The sequence below is a fragment of the Salmo salar genome, chromosome ssa20, assembly GCF_905237065.1.
Source record: "Salmo salar chromosome ssa20, Ssal_v3.1, whole genome shotgun sequence".
NCBI classification, from domain to species: Eukaryota; Metazoa; Chordata; class Actinopteri; order Salmoniformes; family Salmonidae; genus Salmo; species Salmo salar.
The window spans coordinates 68,386,859-68,406,083 of NC_059461.1; the positions used below are offsets into that span (position 1 = coordinate 68,386,859).

The 19,225-nt window shown below is 41.3% G+C and overlaps 1 protein-coding gene across 1 annotated transcript; it reads left to right on the forward strand.

The window, feature by feature from the left end:
- The first annotated feature begins 670 nt into the window (after positions 1–670).
- Positions 671–15,472, forward strand: LOC106581100 (homeobox protein BarH-like 2). The gene is made up of 4 exons (XM_014162834.2): positions 671–1,196; positions 9,000–9,315; positions 13,940–14,024; positions 14,355–15,472. The coding sequence occupies exons 1-4, from the start codon at positions 1,010–1,012 to the stop codon at positions 14,652–14,654; spliced, it is 888 nt and encodes a 295-aa protein (XP_014018309.1). The 5' UTR covers positions 671–1,009; the 3' UTR covers positions 14,655–15,472.
- Positions 15,473–19,225: the final 3,753 nt, after the last annotated feature.

Genomic DNA, 19,225 nt, shown 5'->3' on the forward strand with positions numbered 1-19,225 from the left:
TTACTTAGTATAGTCGTTTATAGTCGTTTTGTTATCCCTTAATTGCTTTTAAATAATAGTTTTGCAATAATAATAATAATATATTTTTGATTTACGTGTGAGCTCAATGCATTAAATAGCCCATATTCATTCATGCGTAGCCTAGTTATACATTCATTTTAATCCCACCAGTTAGGCATAACATAATAGGCCTGAAGCGTTTGGCCAAATATCATGCTTTTCTATTACCATACATTTAAATTCAGTCTATTTATAGGCTACGCACTTCTCTATTACAATCAACTATGCACATCCATAGTCCTATTGATGTTCGAGAAATAATATGAAGACAATAATTAGCTGCTAAAGGTTAGGCATAACACTAAAGCAGATACTAATAATGGCAATAATAATAATAATCCCTCCAATAATCATCTAAAATATTGTATCATATGGCCAATGTTACTACTGTAAAGTTTTTGAACGCCTTGTGCAATTAGAGTGGATATAGGGAAGAACAAAGAAGCGAGACCGGTTTGGGCTGCTCTGAGAGAGCGAGAGGGGTTGAGGAAGAGTGCGAGTGTGTCTGTAAGTCTGAGAGAGATAGTGCTAGAGAGAGAGACATTGCGAGAGAGAGAGAGAGAGAGAGAACGAGAGCGAGAGAGAGAGAGAGAGAGAGAGAGAGAGCTAGAGAGAGAGAGAGAGAGAGAGAGAGATACGTTGATTGACATCTGGAGTGTCCTGCAGTAAAGATGTGTGTAGGGAGATCGTTTATATATAGCGGCGCGTCCGGGCACATTGTTCATAATAACCACTCTGAAGCACACTGCGCGGCTCAAGTTGAAGGCTATTGCAGTTAGTACCGCCAGGAATAGAACAAAACAAGCCTTTTCGGAAAACGGACGACTAAAATGTATCAATAACACGAATTTGCTTGAAGACACCCAAATCTCAAGTTTGAACTGGTTTCATTTTGACATTTTGAACTAATATTTGGGCACAGTGCGAAAGCCAAGCACATCGGGACATCATGCACTGTCAAGCCGAGTTGAGACTCTCCTCCTCCGGGCAGCTGAAAGCAGCCAGGCGTCGCTACAAGACTTTTATGATTGACGAAATTCTTTCCAAGGAAACTTGTGATTACTTTGAGAAACTTTCTCTTTACTCAGTATGCCCTTCACTCATCGTTAGGCCTAAACCTCTGCACTCATGTTCGGGTAAGTGGATATGCTTGAACTCTCAGTCAAATCAAGGGATGCTGATGAATGCATAATGGTGTTAATGGTTTATATCTAATATTGCTATTCATTCAGTGAATGCTAATCATTATTGTATTAAAACTACATCTGATTTTGTTTATCATGGACAAAGTGAGTTATTAGGCATATGCTTCGTAAATGTTCAGGCGGTCGTCCATCATGGGTCTACTCATATCACGAAATACATAAGGCTAATGGTTTTATTAGGAGTATTGACAAAATAACTTGTATTAAATTGTCAATAGAGGCCATAGCATGGCTCAACACACCTGTGCAGAATCCGTTACTTGTCAATTAACAGCTTTAAAGAAATGGAGCTTCATTTGCATAACCTTCTGTTCGATACATCTCTAATATAAGCAAATAAGGAACAGGGACAGGTTCAGAATCACATTAAACGTCATGATTGTCAATTCATGTTGAAGTTTACCTGTGCAAGACGAGTACTATAGCGATGGATGATGTGTAAACTTCATTCAGGCGACTGTCCTCACTTGCACTTTTACTCATGGTGCACCTTTATATTCGTGTTAGGCCTGCTATCTATATTTATCAAAGGGCTATATTATGGTTGATATTGTGATAGCCTGTTATTTACAGGGATTTATCATGCAACTTTGACCCGTGAAATAAAGCACACCAAATAAATGCAACAGGTACAGTTGATGTAATGTAGACTCCTAAAGTGTTGTAACCTATTTGATAGACTTGACCGTTTTAAATTCCTTTTACAACAGTAGAACGGATGTGACCCTTTTCCAATCCAAAACATGATTTCACAGTTTAACTGTCATTTCCATATACTTTCATTCACAAATAAAACGTTATGTACTAGGGCCTATGAAAGTTATGCAACATCTACTCAATATGCTGTCTCACAATCAATCAGCAAATTCCTCCAATAAGTCTATATTATTAGTCTAATATATTACTCTGACATTCATATCATTATCAACCTCAGTCTTTTATGTTCATGTTAAAAATACAGGATGAACCAAGCCCCAGTGTGGTGATCAAGGCGGTTAGTAAGGTGAAACCTGATTCCCCATGAATTATGTTGACACTGTCAACTTAACATATTCACTTCTGACAAAAGACACATGAACTCAGAACACACAATAACTAACCCTGCACTTAGATGAAACAGCAGGCGTTTGGTTTCTACAGCAGTAACTACTATGCCACTTGTCCTGATTCAGAAGGATTAATCTGGGCGCAGTGCTAAACCCAGAGCCTTGCCTAATGACTTTTACTGCTGCCACTTTGCATTTACTGAAGCATGGGCAATGCCCTTTACCCAACTTACTTTCTGGAGGGTATATGGGGTGCAGGATGTGCCCAAAGTTCCACAGTTTGATATTGGTGAGGGCAGGTACATGGTGGTTAAGGGCAAGGTTAGTATGTCATCATTGATGGACATTTATCCTACCTGACACTACAGTTGCTTGTGCAAACACCATGAAAGGTTACAGTATGGTGATGAAGTGTGCAAGTCAGCCCCAATGACCTTCATTCATAGAAGTATGTTGCTTTATGAAGAGACATTCATTGCGATTGTCATCTCAGCAACTTATAAATTCATGGGCTACCTGCGCTTGATCCAACTGTTTCATTTAGGAAGACTAACTTCATTCTTCATTCAGTATCCCAAAAGGCCAGTCAAAACAAGTAATAAGTGCATAAAATAATGATTACACGTTCTTCCTTAATCAATACAAGCAAATTTGAAAAAGCAACAAAACAAAACATTGCCACAAAGTGTGAAGACGAACTATTTGAATGCTGTCTCACTTGCTTAGCCGGTCAGATAATGCTTTGTTCACAAAACATGTAGCTTAGCACTTGATTTCTCTAAATCATCAACATGAACTTATTTTTCTTCCCATTTATCATGGCTTACTAACTGTGATTTCCACACAATTACTGTTGATCTGCAGTCAGTCATAAATGCTTCCAACACAGTATTAAAATTATACAGGAAAGTGACAAACTAATTTCCCTAAAAAGCATCTGGCCTGAAAGACTAACACATTTCTTTCCCTCAAATGCAGCAGAATTTCTAAATCCATTCTTAATGGGTTATCCTACTGTTGTGAGTCAAAACAACATTGACTACTGCTCTCTCAAATAATCATTATGATAATTACCTAAACTATGAAATAATAACTGCTGCAATTTGATGATGACAGCGACATAGATATAAATAGCAGGCGATGTGGGGTTTGGGTATTTGCTAGAGGGCACTGTAAAGGGTTTTGGCAACCCCGTGACGGATGGATAGAGTAACCAGCCCACATATTACTACCCAGTGCCCACCACTTAGCTGAGGGGGTGTGAGACACAGTATAGTCAAACACTTCAATGGCTTGTAACGCTCAATATAGAAGCTGGCAGGCTTATAGGCCCAGAGCCAGTGAAAGTCCATTGGCCCGCTGTTCCCCATCAGTGAAAGTCGTGTCTACATTCTCACAGTGTGGAGCTTCTGCTCCAGCAGTTACCAGTAGAGGCTGCTATAGGACAGTGGTCCCAAGCAGGTAATTTTACCCAAATTACAAGATGTTTGTTTGTTCTTGATATAATATGGCATCAACTAGTAAGAGACCACTCAACATGTCGACTAAGTGATTACTCCTCTCTTTGATCCAACAACCCCCTCTGCTCTGTAATGGTCTTGTCTGTCAAGGATCACACCTCTCTGCTCCTTGCTTTACATTTCACGATGGTCCATTTATCTGTGCCAAGCCAAATGCCCTTACGACAGTGTACACAGTAAAACCGGTTGATGACCTCTGAGCCTATTCTCTGATCTCGTTTTGTGCCTTGTAAAACTACAGGAGTGATAGACCTGCTAGATAGACCTGACCTCCAGCAGATCATTACCTTGCAGGGGAGCAGTGAACAGTGTAATGGTGGGTTACAATATTTAATTTAGAGTCTCATCTCTCAGCAGAACCCAGGGCAAGGCTTTTAGTGGGATTTCTGGAAGGAGGTGAGAGAGATAAAGACCAACTCTGGCGTAATCTCACATGACAGCGCGATGAAAAACGACCAAATAGGAGGGTGTGGACCTCGAGGGGCCCAGGTAGTGCAGCATAGTCCTACGCCACCGCTGAGGGTTTAGGGAAGAAACCAGGGAGAGCAAAGGCTTTTCATCCCATTTTAACAGCTAATCCACCACAGACAATAAGGCCTGCCATTAACCATGAGACTAGCTTGAGGGGTACGATCACGTCTCTGTTAACACATAAAGCATTGACATACACAAGCACTCACTCACTCACGCACACGCACACGCGCACACACACACGCACGCACGCACGCACGCACGCACGCACACACACACACACACACACACACACACACACACACACACACACACACACACACACACACACACACACACACACACACACACACACACACACACACACACACACACACACACAATTCCTGAGCCATCAGATCATCATCAGAGCTCTGCATCAAGGCAGATCAGAGATCGGTTTTACAGTATATTGCACTGCAGGCTGTTTTCGAATGCCAAGGTAAAATTCACATGATTGTGAATTATGTAGTTAACACTTACAGGAAACACAATGCCCTCGGATTGGCACACATCTGACAAAACTGCCTGTGAGCATGAGAAAATAGCACCACAACACTACACATAACACTCTAGAAACCTCAAAACATCTCATAAAACCCAAACTTGAGTTGAAATTGACACTTAACTGGTCTGATCTGTCAAAAGCAGGTGAATGACTCCAATGAAATGAATGATAGTTAAAGCAGCATACCCTGTTGCCCATCCCATTCCTGCAGTGTTTGACTTGGGCTGGCTTGACAAGATGGCTGATGAGTGAAGAAATGTACATGTCTAATGTAACACTTCTCAACCTGTCACCACATGATACACCCAAAACAATACATATTACTGTAAGTTCATGTGGCCTCTGAGTACCAAGTCTTGAATCATCATCTTGGAATCCAATTAAACAAAGAGAAAAGGTGCAGAAAATAAGAAGTAAATATCAAACAACCAATGAGCTTGTTGCTGGAGATTTCACTGCAAAATGGTGACTTATTCTACTAAGTCCTGCCATTATCAAAACCTTCTAATTATACATAAAATCTAATTTAAACATCAAAAATCTATTTTTTTTCTCCAATAATTATTATGTTATCGATACCATATGATAAAACAGGCATGTGTGTGTCTAATGCTACCAGCCTATTCTTTACCTATTATTAGGAGGTATTTATTCTGTAATGACTACCACAAGCACATGTGCCAGTCCGAGCATTCCGATTGTGCTTGTCAAGAGTATCAGTGTGCTTTAGCATGGACAGAGTGCACTCTCCTTGCTACACAAATGGTTTATTTGTAGACTATTGACAGGACACTGGAACTTGTCAACAATGTGTCAGATCTGGGCTAAGGAACCCGGCTCAGTTGTCAGTAGAAAGTCACCATGAGGTCTGATTTTTCCCTTCTGACAAGCATCCAAAAGACACGGCTGTCACAACTCTCAAGACAACCTCAAGCTCTACATTGACAGGAGATTTCCTGAAGACTGTGAAAGAAACCAAGATGTTTCCTTCCTTGCTTTTCAATCAATCTTCCCATTTAAAGTGACAGCAAGTAATTATTCACTTGGACTCTTTATGTATTGCTATTTCTGTGTATTTTTTTATTATTCCATAATAATACCAATATATTTCCGAAAGATAAATACATACAGTGCCTTCGGAAAGTATTCAGACCCCTTGACTTTTTTCACATTTTGTTATGTTACAGTCTTATTCTAAAATTGATTAAATAAATAAAAAACTCAGCAATTTACACACTATACCCTATAATGACAAAGCGAAAACAGGTTTTTTGATTTTTTTTGCTAATTTATAATAATAATAATAATTAAAAATACATATTTACATAAGTATTCAGACCCTTTGCTATAAGACTTGAAATTGAGCTCAGCCTGTTTCCATTGATCATCTTTGAGATGTTTCTACAACTTCATTGGAGTCCAACTTTGGTAAATTCAATTGATTGGACATGATTTGGAAAGGCACACACCTGTCTATAGAAGGTCCCACAGCTGACAGTGCATGTCAGAGCAAAAACCAAGCCATGAAGTCAAAAGAATTGTCCGTAGAACTCCGAGACAGGATTGAGTCAAGCCACTGATCTGGGAAGGGTGCCAAAACAATTCTGCAGCATTTAAGGTCCCCAAGAACACAGTTGCCTTCATCTTAAATGGAATAAGTTTGGAACCAACAAGACTCTTCCAAACTGAGCAATTGTGGGAGAAGGGCCTTGGTCAGAGAGGTGACCAAGAACCCAGTGGTCACTCTGACAGGGCTCTAGAGTTCCTCTGTGGAGATGAGAGAACCTTCCAGAAGGACAACCATCTCTGCAGCACTCCACCAATTAGGTCTTTATGGTAGAGTGGCCAGACGGAAGCCACTCCTCAGTAAAAGGCACATGACAGCCCACTTGGAGTTTGCCAAAAGGCACCTAAAGACTCTCAGACCATGAGAAAAAAGGTTCTCTATTCTGATGAAACCAAGATTGAACTCTTAGGCCTGAATGCCAAGCGTCACTTCTGGAGGAAACCTGGCACTGTCCCTACGGGGAAGCATGGTGTTGGCAGCATCATGCTGTGGGGATGTTTTTCAGCGGCAGTGACTGGGAGACTAGTCAGGATTGAGGCAAAGATGAACGGAGCAAAGAGATCCCTGATGAAAACCTGCTCCAGAGCGCTCAGGCCCTCATACTGGGGCGAAGGTTCACTTTCCATCATGACAACGACCCTAAGCACACAGCCAAGACAACGCAGGAGTGGCTTCGGGACAAGTCTCTGAATGTCCTTGAGTGGCCCAGCCAGAGCCCGGACTTGAAACCGATCAAACGTCTCTGGAGAGACCTGAAAATAGCTGTGCAGCAACGCTCCCCATCCAACCTGACAGAGCTTGAGAGGATCTGCAGAGAAGAATGGGAGAAACTCTCCAAATACAGGTGTGCCGAGCTTGTAGCGTCATACCCAAGAAGACTCAAGGTGGTAATTGCTGCCAAAAGTGCTTCAAGAAAGTACTGAGTAAAGAGTCTGAATACTTATGTAAAAGTAATATTTCATGTATTTAAAAAAAAAAAAGTTAGTAAAAATTTCAAAAATCTTGTTTTTGCTTTGTCATTAAGGGGTATTGTGTGTAGATTGATGAGGGGGGAAAAAAACAATTTAATATAATTTTAGAATAAGGCTGTAACGTTACAGAATGTTTAAAAAGTGAAGGGGTCTAAATACTTTCCGAAGGCACTTTATGTTCAAATGCAACAAAGAGATAATAAACAAGTTATTTATGACAATTATCTGCACAGGTCCCCTTAGTTTGTCACAACTCAACATCAAAGACAGAGCTAATATGGGAGAGACAGAAAAAGAGAGAAAGAGAGAGAAAGAAAGAGACAGACAGAGAAAGAGAGAGAACGAGAGAGAAAGAGAAAAAGGGAGAGAGTGTTGTGGAGGGAATGAGGCATCATGTCCAGACAGCAGCAGCAGCGATTCTCTGAGGTGAAAGATTAGTGATGTGCTCAGCGCCCTGCGATGATGTCACGTATATAGGGACGAGCCCGAGGCTCTGTCTGAGAGAGAGGAGGGTTCGGGGTGGGGGTGTAGATATGGTAGGGGAAGGCTGCAGCGCGTAACCTCCCTCCACTTTCCCCCCCCATGTGTCCGAACACATGCTCAATTACCTCCCAGACCAACCAACCCCCTGTCACACCAGCTCCCATAACTGTTGAACATCACTGAAAATGTCAGAGAAAGGGGATACACATTTACAACCCAGGTCTGCCTGGATGTATCCTCTCAGTTGTACGTGTAGTGTTTGAATAATATATCTTGTCTATGGGTTGATGGAGAGATAAGAGAGGCAGATGCACCACAGGCAGTGAGGAACACACAAGGGGAAAGAGTATGCTGTGTATGTAATGTGACAGCATAATATCCTATCTCCTCTGTCATTGGATTTTATATATCTTCTTCCTCAACACATCCCTCTCTCCTGCCACATAGCAAACAGAGCATTAGTTTCTCTGTCTGTCTTAGTTCAGTCGTGAATTATGCCATTGGGATCTGATGTTTATTAGAAGCCGTAAGGTTTTCACCACCAGATATTATGTTCATTGCGGAGCGCAGTCTTTGTTCTTGGCTCCAGTGGGTGGCCCCTGCAGACATTTGTTACTTTTTATTGATTCTGGCGTCTCGATGCTTCTGTCTGCATAGATAAAGAGATAGAGAGAGGGGGGAGAGTTAAATGGCGAGGGCCATAGTCACTTCGGATTTACAGTGTGTGTGTGTGTGTGTGTGTGTGTGTGTGTGTGTGTGTGTGTGTGTGTGTGTGTGTGTGTGTGTGTGTGTGTGTGTGTGTGTGTGTGTGTGTGTGTGTGTGTGTGTGTGTGTGTGTGTTCGAGGCGGCAGAGAGACATCCTTTATCTAGCCCCAAAATAATTATTCAATTGGTGGGTTCAGAGTGGCAGAGTAAAACACACAGTGCGTCATTAGGATCAGAGCCTTCTACATCAAAGAGGTCAAAACACTTTTCATTGTAAAAAAAATAGCAATTAAAAAGAACCCTGTCTTAGTGATTATTACAGGTCTATAAAAACTACCATCCAATACACATTTAAAAGTACAATTGTATTTATTGCTCTGCATTTCACCTGTCTCTGACCTCTCTCTCTTTTTGCTCTTTTAGGATCCTCCTCACTGCGGGCCTACCCCCTTCTCTCAGTCATCACGCGGCAGCCCCCCAATATGCCCCCTCACCTCTCCCAGCCCTCATCTCCCGGCCAGGTTCCCCACCTGCCGCTGCTCTCCCCCCAGCACCACTCCCGGGTCTCCGAGGCCTCCCACAGCGAGACACCTGTCAGCATCAGCAGCGAGTCAGACACGGAGCACAGCACCACCCGGCTAAAGAAACCCAGACGCAGCCGCACCATCTTCACTGAGCTGCAGCTCATGGGCCTGGAGAAGAAGTTCCAGAAACAGAAGTACCTCTCCACCCCTGATAGGTCAGTATCATATTGCATCTCGCCTCTGATAGGCCAAAATGAAAGCACCCCAGAGGCTGATTGGTTACTTGAAAGAAGCTTCCTTCCTCATAGATCAGTATTGTAATACCTTAAATTTCATACAGCATTTAGTCCGGTGACACTCAAGTTTGTGAAAATTTGAAATTCTGTGAAAGCAACCAAACTTCATAAAACATAAAAGAAATGCAATAGCTGACTAGAGGTTCAGCATCAACATCATAACATTTTGATTTATGTCCTGGGTAATGTGTCATGTAATGTTAAGTTCTCTAATCCAGGCATTACCTCAGCATTCTAGTTGAGACAAGAGTAACGTTTTAACCCTAAGCTCTTGAATAGCAAAAAGCCTCAACAAAGAATCACTGCTCTATTCAAGAAACTAGGGACGTCTGCCAACACAAGCAAACAGGAATGTATTGCATTGATTTACTGCCAATCATGTAATATATGTGAAGGTGTATATAAAATATATTTAGCTTTGTACACTGCATTTAGGTGAGGTAATATCCATGTTGTAGGCTCCAGTCCCTGGGTCATTTTCGATACCTGACATACGGCAATAACACATTTTCCATTTTATTTTAAACTCCACTTTTAGATTTGGCCTGACGGACATATTTCCATTATAACCCAAATTAATATTGAGCCATAAACCTCATATTTTCCTTCGGTCGAGCAACAAGAACATCAGACAGCTAGTAAACCTCAGCAACACATGGTTACAACAGCTTGATCTGAGAGAAGATAAATCATTATTTTACTAAAACACAACATCCACAAAATGCTTTAAAAATGGCCAGTTATTTTATATATTGTTGTAGATTTGTACTAAAAAGGCACCATTGTAATTACCGGAACTTTACAATTTTAAACCTGTGTGTTCCTTCTCCTTGGCCCTGAAGAATCTCAAAAAGACTTGGGAGAGGATGCTTGTTATCAGCCCTGTCTATAGTGATTTACCAACAAAACCACCGTGTGCGCAACTATGAGGCAAAACAGACAGGGTTGGTTTAGATTGTTGACAACATCTAAACTATTTTCGCCTCCAATGTTAATTGGAAACATAAATACATTTGTACAATGAGCACTTGTTGTCTCTCAAATACATCGTTACAGTTGTTGATTAGCTAGCTAGCAAATGTTTTTAGATGTGACATAAGTAAAAACACCTCAAAACAAGACATGGTATCAAGAACAAGATGAAACTAGCTGAAATGAGCCACCTACGATTCCCCACATGGCAGCTTCTTGTCATTGTTGCTAGCTATCTGGCCATCCAGAATCATAACAACACACAGACTTCTGGCCCATTGAAGTGCGCACATTGTTTTCATGATGTTATCATCTAACCCGTCTATACACATCCCATCCCTGGGGAAAACTCACACAATGCATCTCTACTTCAATGCAAATCACACTTCTCTGTTCTAGCCAAAGAGCCACACCACAGCTCCTCTGTAAACTCCCAGGCAGGCTGAGGTAGACTACAACAGCCCTGCGGTGATCCAAATGACCCATCCTGGCCTCACTGCCAAATCTGTATCATGCCAATAATCAAATTCCCACTGGCTGTGATGAACTAATTAAACCCACAGCTGGATGGAAAACAAACAGAGAAAATCCCCTTTCAAAACATCACAAGTGTGTCGTGCTCCCCAGTTCACTTTGTTATGATCCAAAGATAACTCCTTGTCTCTACTTTTCTATTTTGCTATTTCTTGGCTTGGAGACACTGTGGTCTTTGACTGAGACAGTGTTCTGAGGAAAACAGCATATAAAAAGCCCCTAACACCACACCACAGTCTGTAATGATTTAAATCATTAAGCAATAATGATTTTATTTAATTGAGATTAGTATAGTAAGCATCATCATCAATATCATTATGCATTAAGCTGCAACTAAAATCCCTGCTGATACAGGTTTGAGACGAACAGCAAACAGAGGACTTCTAAGTGCCTCCAGCAGAGTCATTCGTACAGTACTGTATGGCAGCCTGTCGCTGTAAGTGTGTGGTTTCCCCCCCTAGAAAACTAATGACCATAAATAACTGGGGTGCTTTCCTCTCCTGCAATTACTTTCCTTGCCTCCAGTCCCTCCACTGGGCGGTTTGACAGTAAAGCATGATGGACGGCTTGATTGCCTGTATTTTTGGTGTAGAGTGGTTTTTCAAAGTATGCACAGACACTTTTCTTCTGCACTCAATCACTGAGGCAGTGCAGCTGTCAATACTGTATGCTGTTGTATGGACTGGAGTTCCCTCTATGTAATACTTTCAAATCAGGTCAGATAGAGATGGTGAGAGGACGGGAAAGGGAAGGAGAGGACGGGAAAGAAGGGAGGATGAGAAGATAGGAAGAGTGGAAAGATCAGAGGGCAAGCTGATGGCTCTGTAGTAATCTAGTCTCTCTTTCTCTCTCTCTCTCTCTCTCTCTAGCTCTCTTTCAAATCCTCTCTTTCTCTCTCTCTCTCTCTCTCTCTCTCTCTCTCTCTCTCTCTCTCTCTCTCTCTCTCACCTCTCTCTCTCACCTCCTCTCTCTCTATCTATCTCTTTACATCAAATGTAAAGAATCCTTCACACTCATTTGAGTGTGAAGGACATAGAATTGAGATGTGGCTGAAATCTCATTTAAAAAACCTGATAAAGCTCCCTCCCGCTGTAGGCTGATCCCTCTTTCACTGACCCCCCTTCCTGGGATATCATGTTACACGCCATCCAATACCCTTATTAGTCATGGATCAGAGCACATGTGGTGGAAGTGTCCAGGAAGTGACCTCCTGAACATCCAGAAACAGATGCTTTGATTCGATTGCTGACATCCCTTACAGATGTTCAATATGGTCTCTCCTGTATGCTGCAGGTGTGAAGTCTTTCTCTGGACCATAACAGGGTTGTATCAAGGAGACTACAGTACTCTGATGCACCATACCAGAATGTGGTTATAAAGTAGGATAGTCAATAGGTGATTGGAAAGCAAAAGTAACTAATTCATTTGTTTTTATTACTCCAGCTACACCCTCTCTGTGTAAATCAATCAGTGGCAGTCAGTGTCGTTTAAGATGAGTGAGGACAATTTTTTTTCATGAGCATGGCCTTATTTCTATTACAGCATATTGGATGTCTGTCATTCATATTTCATTCGCCCAGTTCAATGTAACAGGGATAGGTTGAGGCTACTACATGATACTTGAATTTTCCCTATACCCATCATGAGATTGCTACAACCTAGCCTATGAATGACAGTTTACAACGTAGGTGCACACAGGTCTAGAGACAAATTTGAGACAGTGACACATGGACTGACATTCGATACAACCTTGCTCACTCTTGCCTACATCTAGCTGATATAGGGTGTAATCATTAGTCCAACAGTTGCGAACTAGAGTTTCTGTTAGACAAATTCAGGTATGTTTATCCCCTTTTTGTTCAGTTTGCTTCCGTTTAGGAAATGTTTTTCAACAGAATCAGCAGAATGAATACACCACTGATCACACGTAGACACAGTTCTCTTTCATTGCAGCCACGTTGTATTCCTTCTCGCATCTATGCGCTCTCCTCCTCTCACCTCTTCCCTTTGCTTGTGGACTTCAGTGCACAACACATCAGCTGTATGTGACCAGGCGATAAAACCTTTCCAAGCCAAACTGCTACACACAGCCTACATTGTTGTCACCATATTAGCTAAAGTAACTTCATAGTCAGCATAGCTAATATAACTAACGTGTTTGTAAACCCGCTACAATTATGCAGTAACGTTACAGTGTACATTCAGTAAGCAATTACACCAGCAGGCCCTGGTGGCAACAAATTAGTAAAACCAAAAGCTTACCTTGACTTGGAAGAGTTCCAGTGCTGTGTTGGAAAGTCATAGCCAGGTAGCTTACATAGCATCCCTCTGTTTGAGCAGGGTGTTTCAGTAGGCTAAACTAGCTAGCTGTATTTGATAGCTAAGTAAGTGAAACTGAAAAAAAATTATAATCTCTCTCTCTATTTCTCTCTTGCTTCTCTTTCATTTTGGAAGAAAATAATTTGTTTAAAACTGTTCAACTACTGTCTTTCTCTCTCTGAGTTAACTACTCACCACATTTTATGCACTGCAGTACTATCTAGCTGTAGCTTATGCTTTCAGTACTAGATTCATTCTCTGATCCTTTGATTGTGTGGACAACATGTGAGTTCATGTTGCAAGAGCTCTGATAGGTTGGAGGACGTCCTCCAGAAGTTGTCATAATTACTGTCCTCCTCCCAGACGAGGACGGAAGCTAGTTGTCCTCCAGCTACACTATGGTGCTACCCCACAGAGTGCTGTTGAGGCTACTGTAGACCTTTGCAAAATAGTGTTTTAATCAATTATTTGGTGACATGTGATAATATTTTGTATATTTTTATCTAAAAAGGATAACTTTTTAAATGTTTTACCGTTTTTATTTTTATGAAATTCACTGAGGAGGATGGTCCTCCCCTTCCTCTTCTGAGGAGCCTCCACTGAAATCAATTGTCTATCTACTGCTGCTTTTAATCTTATAAAGAAATAACTCATGTTTCAGAAACATGTACTGTATATTGAGTTGCCGTGTGTACTGTACATCTTTGTTTCCCTGCAGACTAGACCTGGCCCAATCCCTAGGCCTCACACAGCTTCAGGTGAAGACCTGGTACCAGAACAGAAGGATGAAGTGGAAGAAAATGGTGAGAGCGCCACACACCCATAACAACAATGACCCCGGGTCAGTGTAGAGAGAAGGAGTGATAGGGGTGTAAATGTCTGGGTTTGAGGGATGATGAGGGATGAGGGCCTGGGACACCAAAGTCTAGTCTAGTCTAGTCAGGTCAGCAGCTCAGAGAACAAAAGGCTCAAACTGTTAACTCTCCAGATTAATGACTGTACATGGAGCAGCTCAGAGCCATACATCTTCCCTTAATTGCTATAATAACCACGGTTGCCTTTGACCACGGCCAGCATTCATCACAACCCCACTGAGCCCTGTGTCTGTGTTTGTGTGGGATGTGTTGCTCCAGGTGCTGAAGGGAGGACAGGAGGCCCCCACCAAGCCCAAGGGCAGGCCTAAGAAGAACTCCATCCCCACCACCGAGGAGATCGAGGCAGAGGAAAGGCTGGCCAGGCTGGCTGAGGAAGAGAGAATGAGGAGGGCAGCCGAAGGGGCCTTGGCCGACAGAGAAGCACCCCAGTCGGAACCCCAGGACCTCAGCACGGTCGCCGGGGCTCCAGAAACCTACAATCCCACGGCGGTGAGCGAGGGTCGAGAGCAGCAAGAGCAGTCACTCCCAATGCAGTCAGAGACACATGCTGCCAGCTAAAGAAGACAGTTATTCATGTCTGAATGAAACAGCCAAAGACTGGTGCTGACTGGAAAACAGAAGCACTTACTGTAGTGCCTCAGGATCACTGAAAAAAGCCTGTCTGGTATTGATTAGTCAGTCGTGTTTGAGGTTTGACTAGAGTGGGTGACATTCATAGGTACGGTAGATCAGTTTGGTTTTGCCATATCACTTTTGCCATATACTGTAATAAAATGGTGTTTAAAAAATAGTTTACATGTAGAGTTAGACGTATACACAAATGAAACATCCAGAATTGTACAGTGCATTTTGTCCCTGTGTTTTTGTTTTCCTTTTAGAACAACATTATCACCTCCCCAGCCTCAGACCTGCTTGTTTACCGAGAGAGGACTCCTTTAGTCACATGCTATCCAGTTTGCCTGAGTGTTGTAGCTATATGTAAATCAACACTGTGCCACAGATATAACACAAAATGACCACACTGGTCATAGTGCCTTTTTCTCTCAGAGGATATAACAAGCTTTACCAGTCTAGCAACACCAAGGTTTATTAATACCAAATTCATATCAAGTGTTCTTTTACAGTGTTTTACTTTTGCTTATTAAAAAGAGCAACACTTTGGTAAATAATTACTATATGCTCTGAATTACAGTTAACACTGCCGTTGTACTTATTTTGTCAAGCTTTGAAAGGAATTGTATTTCTGTCCATGAGCTACAGTATCGTCTTGTTTATTTGGTCAATTAACTTGTGTTGTGTTGCTTTACATTGGATAGGTTTCCAAAACAATATACTGTATTTCAATTTGTATCTATAAAGACATGCACTGCAACATACTGTAGTAATATTCTGGAATGAAAAATGTATGTCAGATAACGATATACAGTACCAGTCAAAAGTTTGGACACACCTACTCATTCAAGGGTTTTTCTTTATTTTTACTATTTTCTACATTATAGAATAATAGTGAAAACATCAAAACTATTAAATAAAACATATGGAATCTTGTAGTAACCAAAAAAGTGTTAAACAAATCAAAAATATATCTGAATTGCTTTGAGCCAATCAGTTGTGTTGTGACAAGGTAGGGGTGGTATACAGAAGATAGCCCTATTTGGTAAAAGACCAAGTCTATATTATGGCAAGAACAGCTCAACGAAGCAAAGAGAAATGACAGTCCATCATTACTTTAAGTAATGAAGGTCAGTCAATAAGAAAGTTTATTCAAGTGCAGTCGCAAAAACCATCAAGCGCTATAATGAAACTGGCTCTCATGAGGACCGCCACACGAAAAGAAGACCCAGAGGTACCTCTGCTGCAGAGAATAAGATCATCAGAGTTACCATCCTCAGAAATTGCAGCCCAAAAAAATGCTTCACAGAGTTCAAGTAACAGACACATCTCAACATCAACTGTTTGGAGCAGACTGTGTGAATCAGGCCTTCAAGGTCAAATTGAGTTGCTTGGGCCAAGAAACACGAGTAATGGACATTAGACCGGTGGAAATCTGTCCTTCGGTCTGATGAGTCCAAATGTGAGATTTTTGGTTCCAACTGCCATGTCTTTGTGAGATGCAGAATAGGCAATTGGATGATCTCCACATGTGTGGTTCCTACCGTGAAGCATGGAGGAGGAGGTGTGATTTTGTGGGGGTGCTTTGCTGGTGACACTGTCAGAGATTTATTTAGAATTCAATGCACACTTAACCAGCATGGCTACCACAGCATTCTGCAGCGATACGCCATCCCATCTGGTTTGCACTTAGTGGGACTATCATTTGTTTTTCAACAGGACAATGACCCAAAACACACCTCCAGGCTGTGTAAGGGTTATTTGACCATGGAGAGTGATGGAGTGCTGCATCAGATGACCTGGCCTCCACAATCACCCGACCTCAACCCAACTGAGATGGTTTTTGATGAGTTGGACCGCAGAGTGAAGGAAAAGCAGCCAACAAGTGCTCAGCATATGTGGGAATTCCTTCAAGAATGTTGGAAAAGCATTCTTCATGAAGCTGGTTGAGAGAATGCAAATAGTGTGTAAAGCTGTCATCAAGGCAAAGGTTAGCTACTTTGAAGAATCTAAAATCTAAAATATACTTTGATTTGTTTAACATTTCTTTGGTTACTACATGATTTCATATGTGTTATTTCATGGTTTTGATGTCTTCACTATTACTCTACAATGATGGAAATAGTAAAAATAAAGAAAAACCCTTGAATGAGTAGGTGTGTCCAAACTTTTGACTGGTACTGTATATATGCAGTATAGGTAAAGAGTTCTATTTTCATTTTGAAAAAAATAGAGTGTATCTGACCCTTTAACTTTCTATTTTGAAACTGGGGTGGAGGGGTTTTACTGCCACGAGGGAAGCCTCTTAAACTGTCAGAGACTGTAGAAATGAATAAATCACACCCTTTGCCAAAGAAACGAGGAAACTGACAAACATTTAAAATCTTTTAGAGAGGTTTTCAGCCCGCAGGCCATTGCATCAACGGAACAGTCCTCTAACTCTGTCTTACAGACTCCCCACATAAAACTGTCTTCAGCTGCTTGTCAACACTTTTATTTTCCGCTTTGGCCTCCTGTTGTTTCCTTCTAAAGATGTCTTTTTGTAAAGAGTTCCTTTTTTAAAACAAATAATCTATATTTAGTTTGATATAAACTGGTACAGTATTTTTCTGATGTGAATAATGCTTGTTGGTAAGCTACTGAATATTTTTGTTTTGGCATGGACAACACAATGCTGATTGTTTTATTTTTACCATATACAAGGTATGTTTTGTGTATTTAAATACACTTAATAAAATGACAATCATTTCCATATGAATGATGAAAGTCCCACATTATTATGATTATATTGATTACTACTTTCTAGAATATTTTTGATCTTCATCTGAAAAACTTTGAATAGAAGACCACAAGAATGGTATCCAGGTTTAGTTGACTTTCAGGAAAACTCATTTGTATTTTTAAGCATTATTTGAACCAGAATGAAGTGTACTCCTGGGTTTATTTAATCTTCATCCATAAAAATATCTTGATGCTCTCACTATGCTAGGAGGAATCTTCCATTTGATCTGATATGCAATGTAACTACATTGACGTTAAACCCTCTGCCGACATGCAGCAAGAGGTTCGAGCTGAGTTGACACAAAAGGCCCTCCATACGGCAGAAGGCGAGGCCGCGAGGCAATGCATAATAGGACAACTGTACTGCATGTCATATAAAAAAATACATACAGTATTTAATCTATCCATTGACATCACTGTAGTTAATGACAGTTGTGTAAATCACTCATTTGTGCAAGTCAAGTAAATTGTTAAACATACACAACATCATATCATGGGTTTGAAATGTACATTTGTATTCATGAAAAACAATTTAACTCCTGCAATACTGCAGTAGAATTAAATAATTCACAAAGTTGCACTGTGCTCGTAATACTTTATGGAAAAGTTGACCATAAATCAGGCTTAGAGAACAAAGGCTTTTATGCACTCTGTGTTGTGACATTTATCATCTTGATCTTTTCGGCAAGCACATTGGCCTTTAGCACACAGAGACACTCCTCTTTGACCCAGGCCAGGCAAGCTAGTTATGCTGTAAAGTATATTTTTAGTGCATGATACCGGACATGGATGATTTGTAAAGCAAACAGTGCAGGTTGACACTGAGTTAGATGCAATGTGCTCTAACACCTTGTGTAAACACAGTGAGGATGCTTTCTATGAGTGTGTATTTAGAGGCGTACAGCAACCCCTGGGCCCTTCTTTGGACTGTCAGTACAGCCCTATGGGCAGGAAGTGGTGGTGCGGTGGGGGGTAAGAGGCAGGTCTGTGTGTGTGTTACTGGTCTGAGGAAGGTCAAGGTGGAGGACAGAGGGGACGGGAAACTCTTTCGAAGTAGCTATTTCTTCAGGCCTAGCACTATAGTACAAGCCAGTGTACGATTTGAACAGGCAAGGCAAGATCTATCCATTGTATTAAAGCTACACAAATATTAATCTTCTTTTCAGAGACACGCGGTGGAAGGGGCAACAGCATAATGCCAATTGCCAACTTTAAAAAGCACTGTCAGATGTCATGTTTTCACTGTCATTGCTTTTGTCAAGACCCCATCATTCTAAGCCATTGAATAAAAAGAATACCTCACCATTGAGAATGATGACTGTGAATCAAATTTCCATGCCAGTCGACTGCACGAAAACGTAGATGTGAAGATGCCATGGATCACGATCAGGATCTACCAAGGAATTGCTGATTTGTTAATGACTGTTGCGTTGTACTGTTCCCAATCATTTGTTTAGGCCCATGTCTATGTTTGATTATTTTACATTTATTACACCACTTGCCAGTCAGAGCCATGCTGATGTTGAATGAGAAGTGATTCACTCAGCCAAGTCACCTGGTTAAATTAGGACTAGAAAACCAGATAGATTGGAGCAGGTACAGTGGATCTGTTTTAATTGCAGAGACCGAGGGCAACATGTCCATATTAAAGCCTTGTGAAAACAAAGGCTGTGGTTGGCAGCCAGCTAGGCAGGCAGGCCTGTTGTAGGAGCTGTGAGCTGAGCCATGCGGAGCGG

Coding starts and splice junctions, on each gene's coding strand:
- LOC106581100 (XM_014162834.2), top strand. CDS start 1,010: ATGCACTGTCAAGCCGAGTTGAGACTCTCCTCCTCCGGGCAGCTGAAA. Junction 1,197..8,999: donor ACCTCTGCACTCATGTTCGG/GTAAGTGGATAT, acceptor TTGCTCTTTTAG/GATCCTCCTCACTGCGGGCC. Junction 14,025..14,354: donor GGATGAAGTGGAAGAAAATG/GTGAGAGCGCCA, acceptor GTGTTGCTCCAG/GTGCTGAAGGGAGGACAGGA.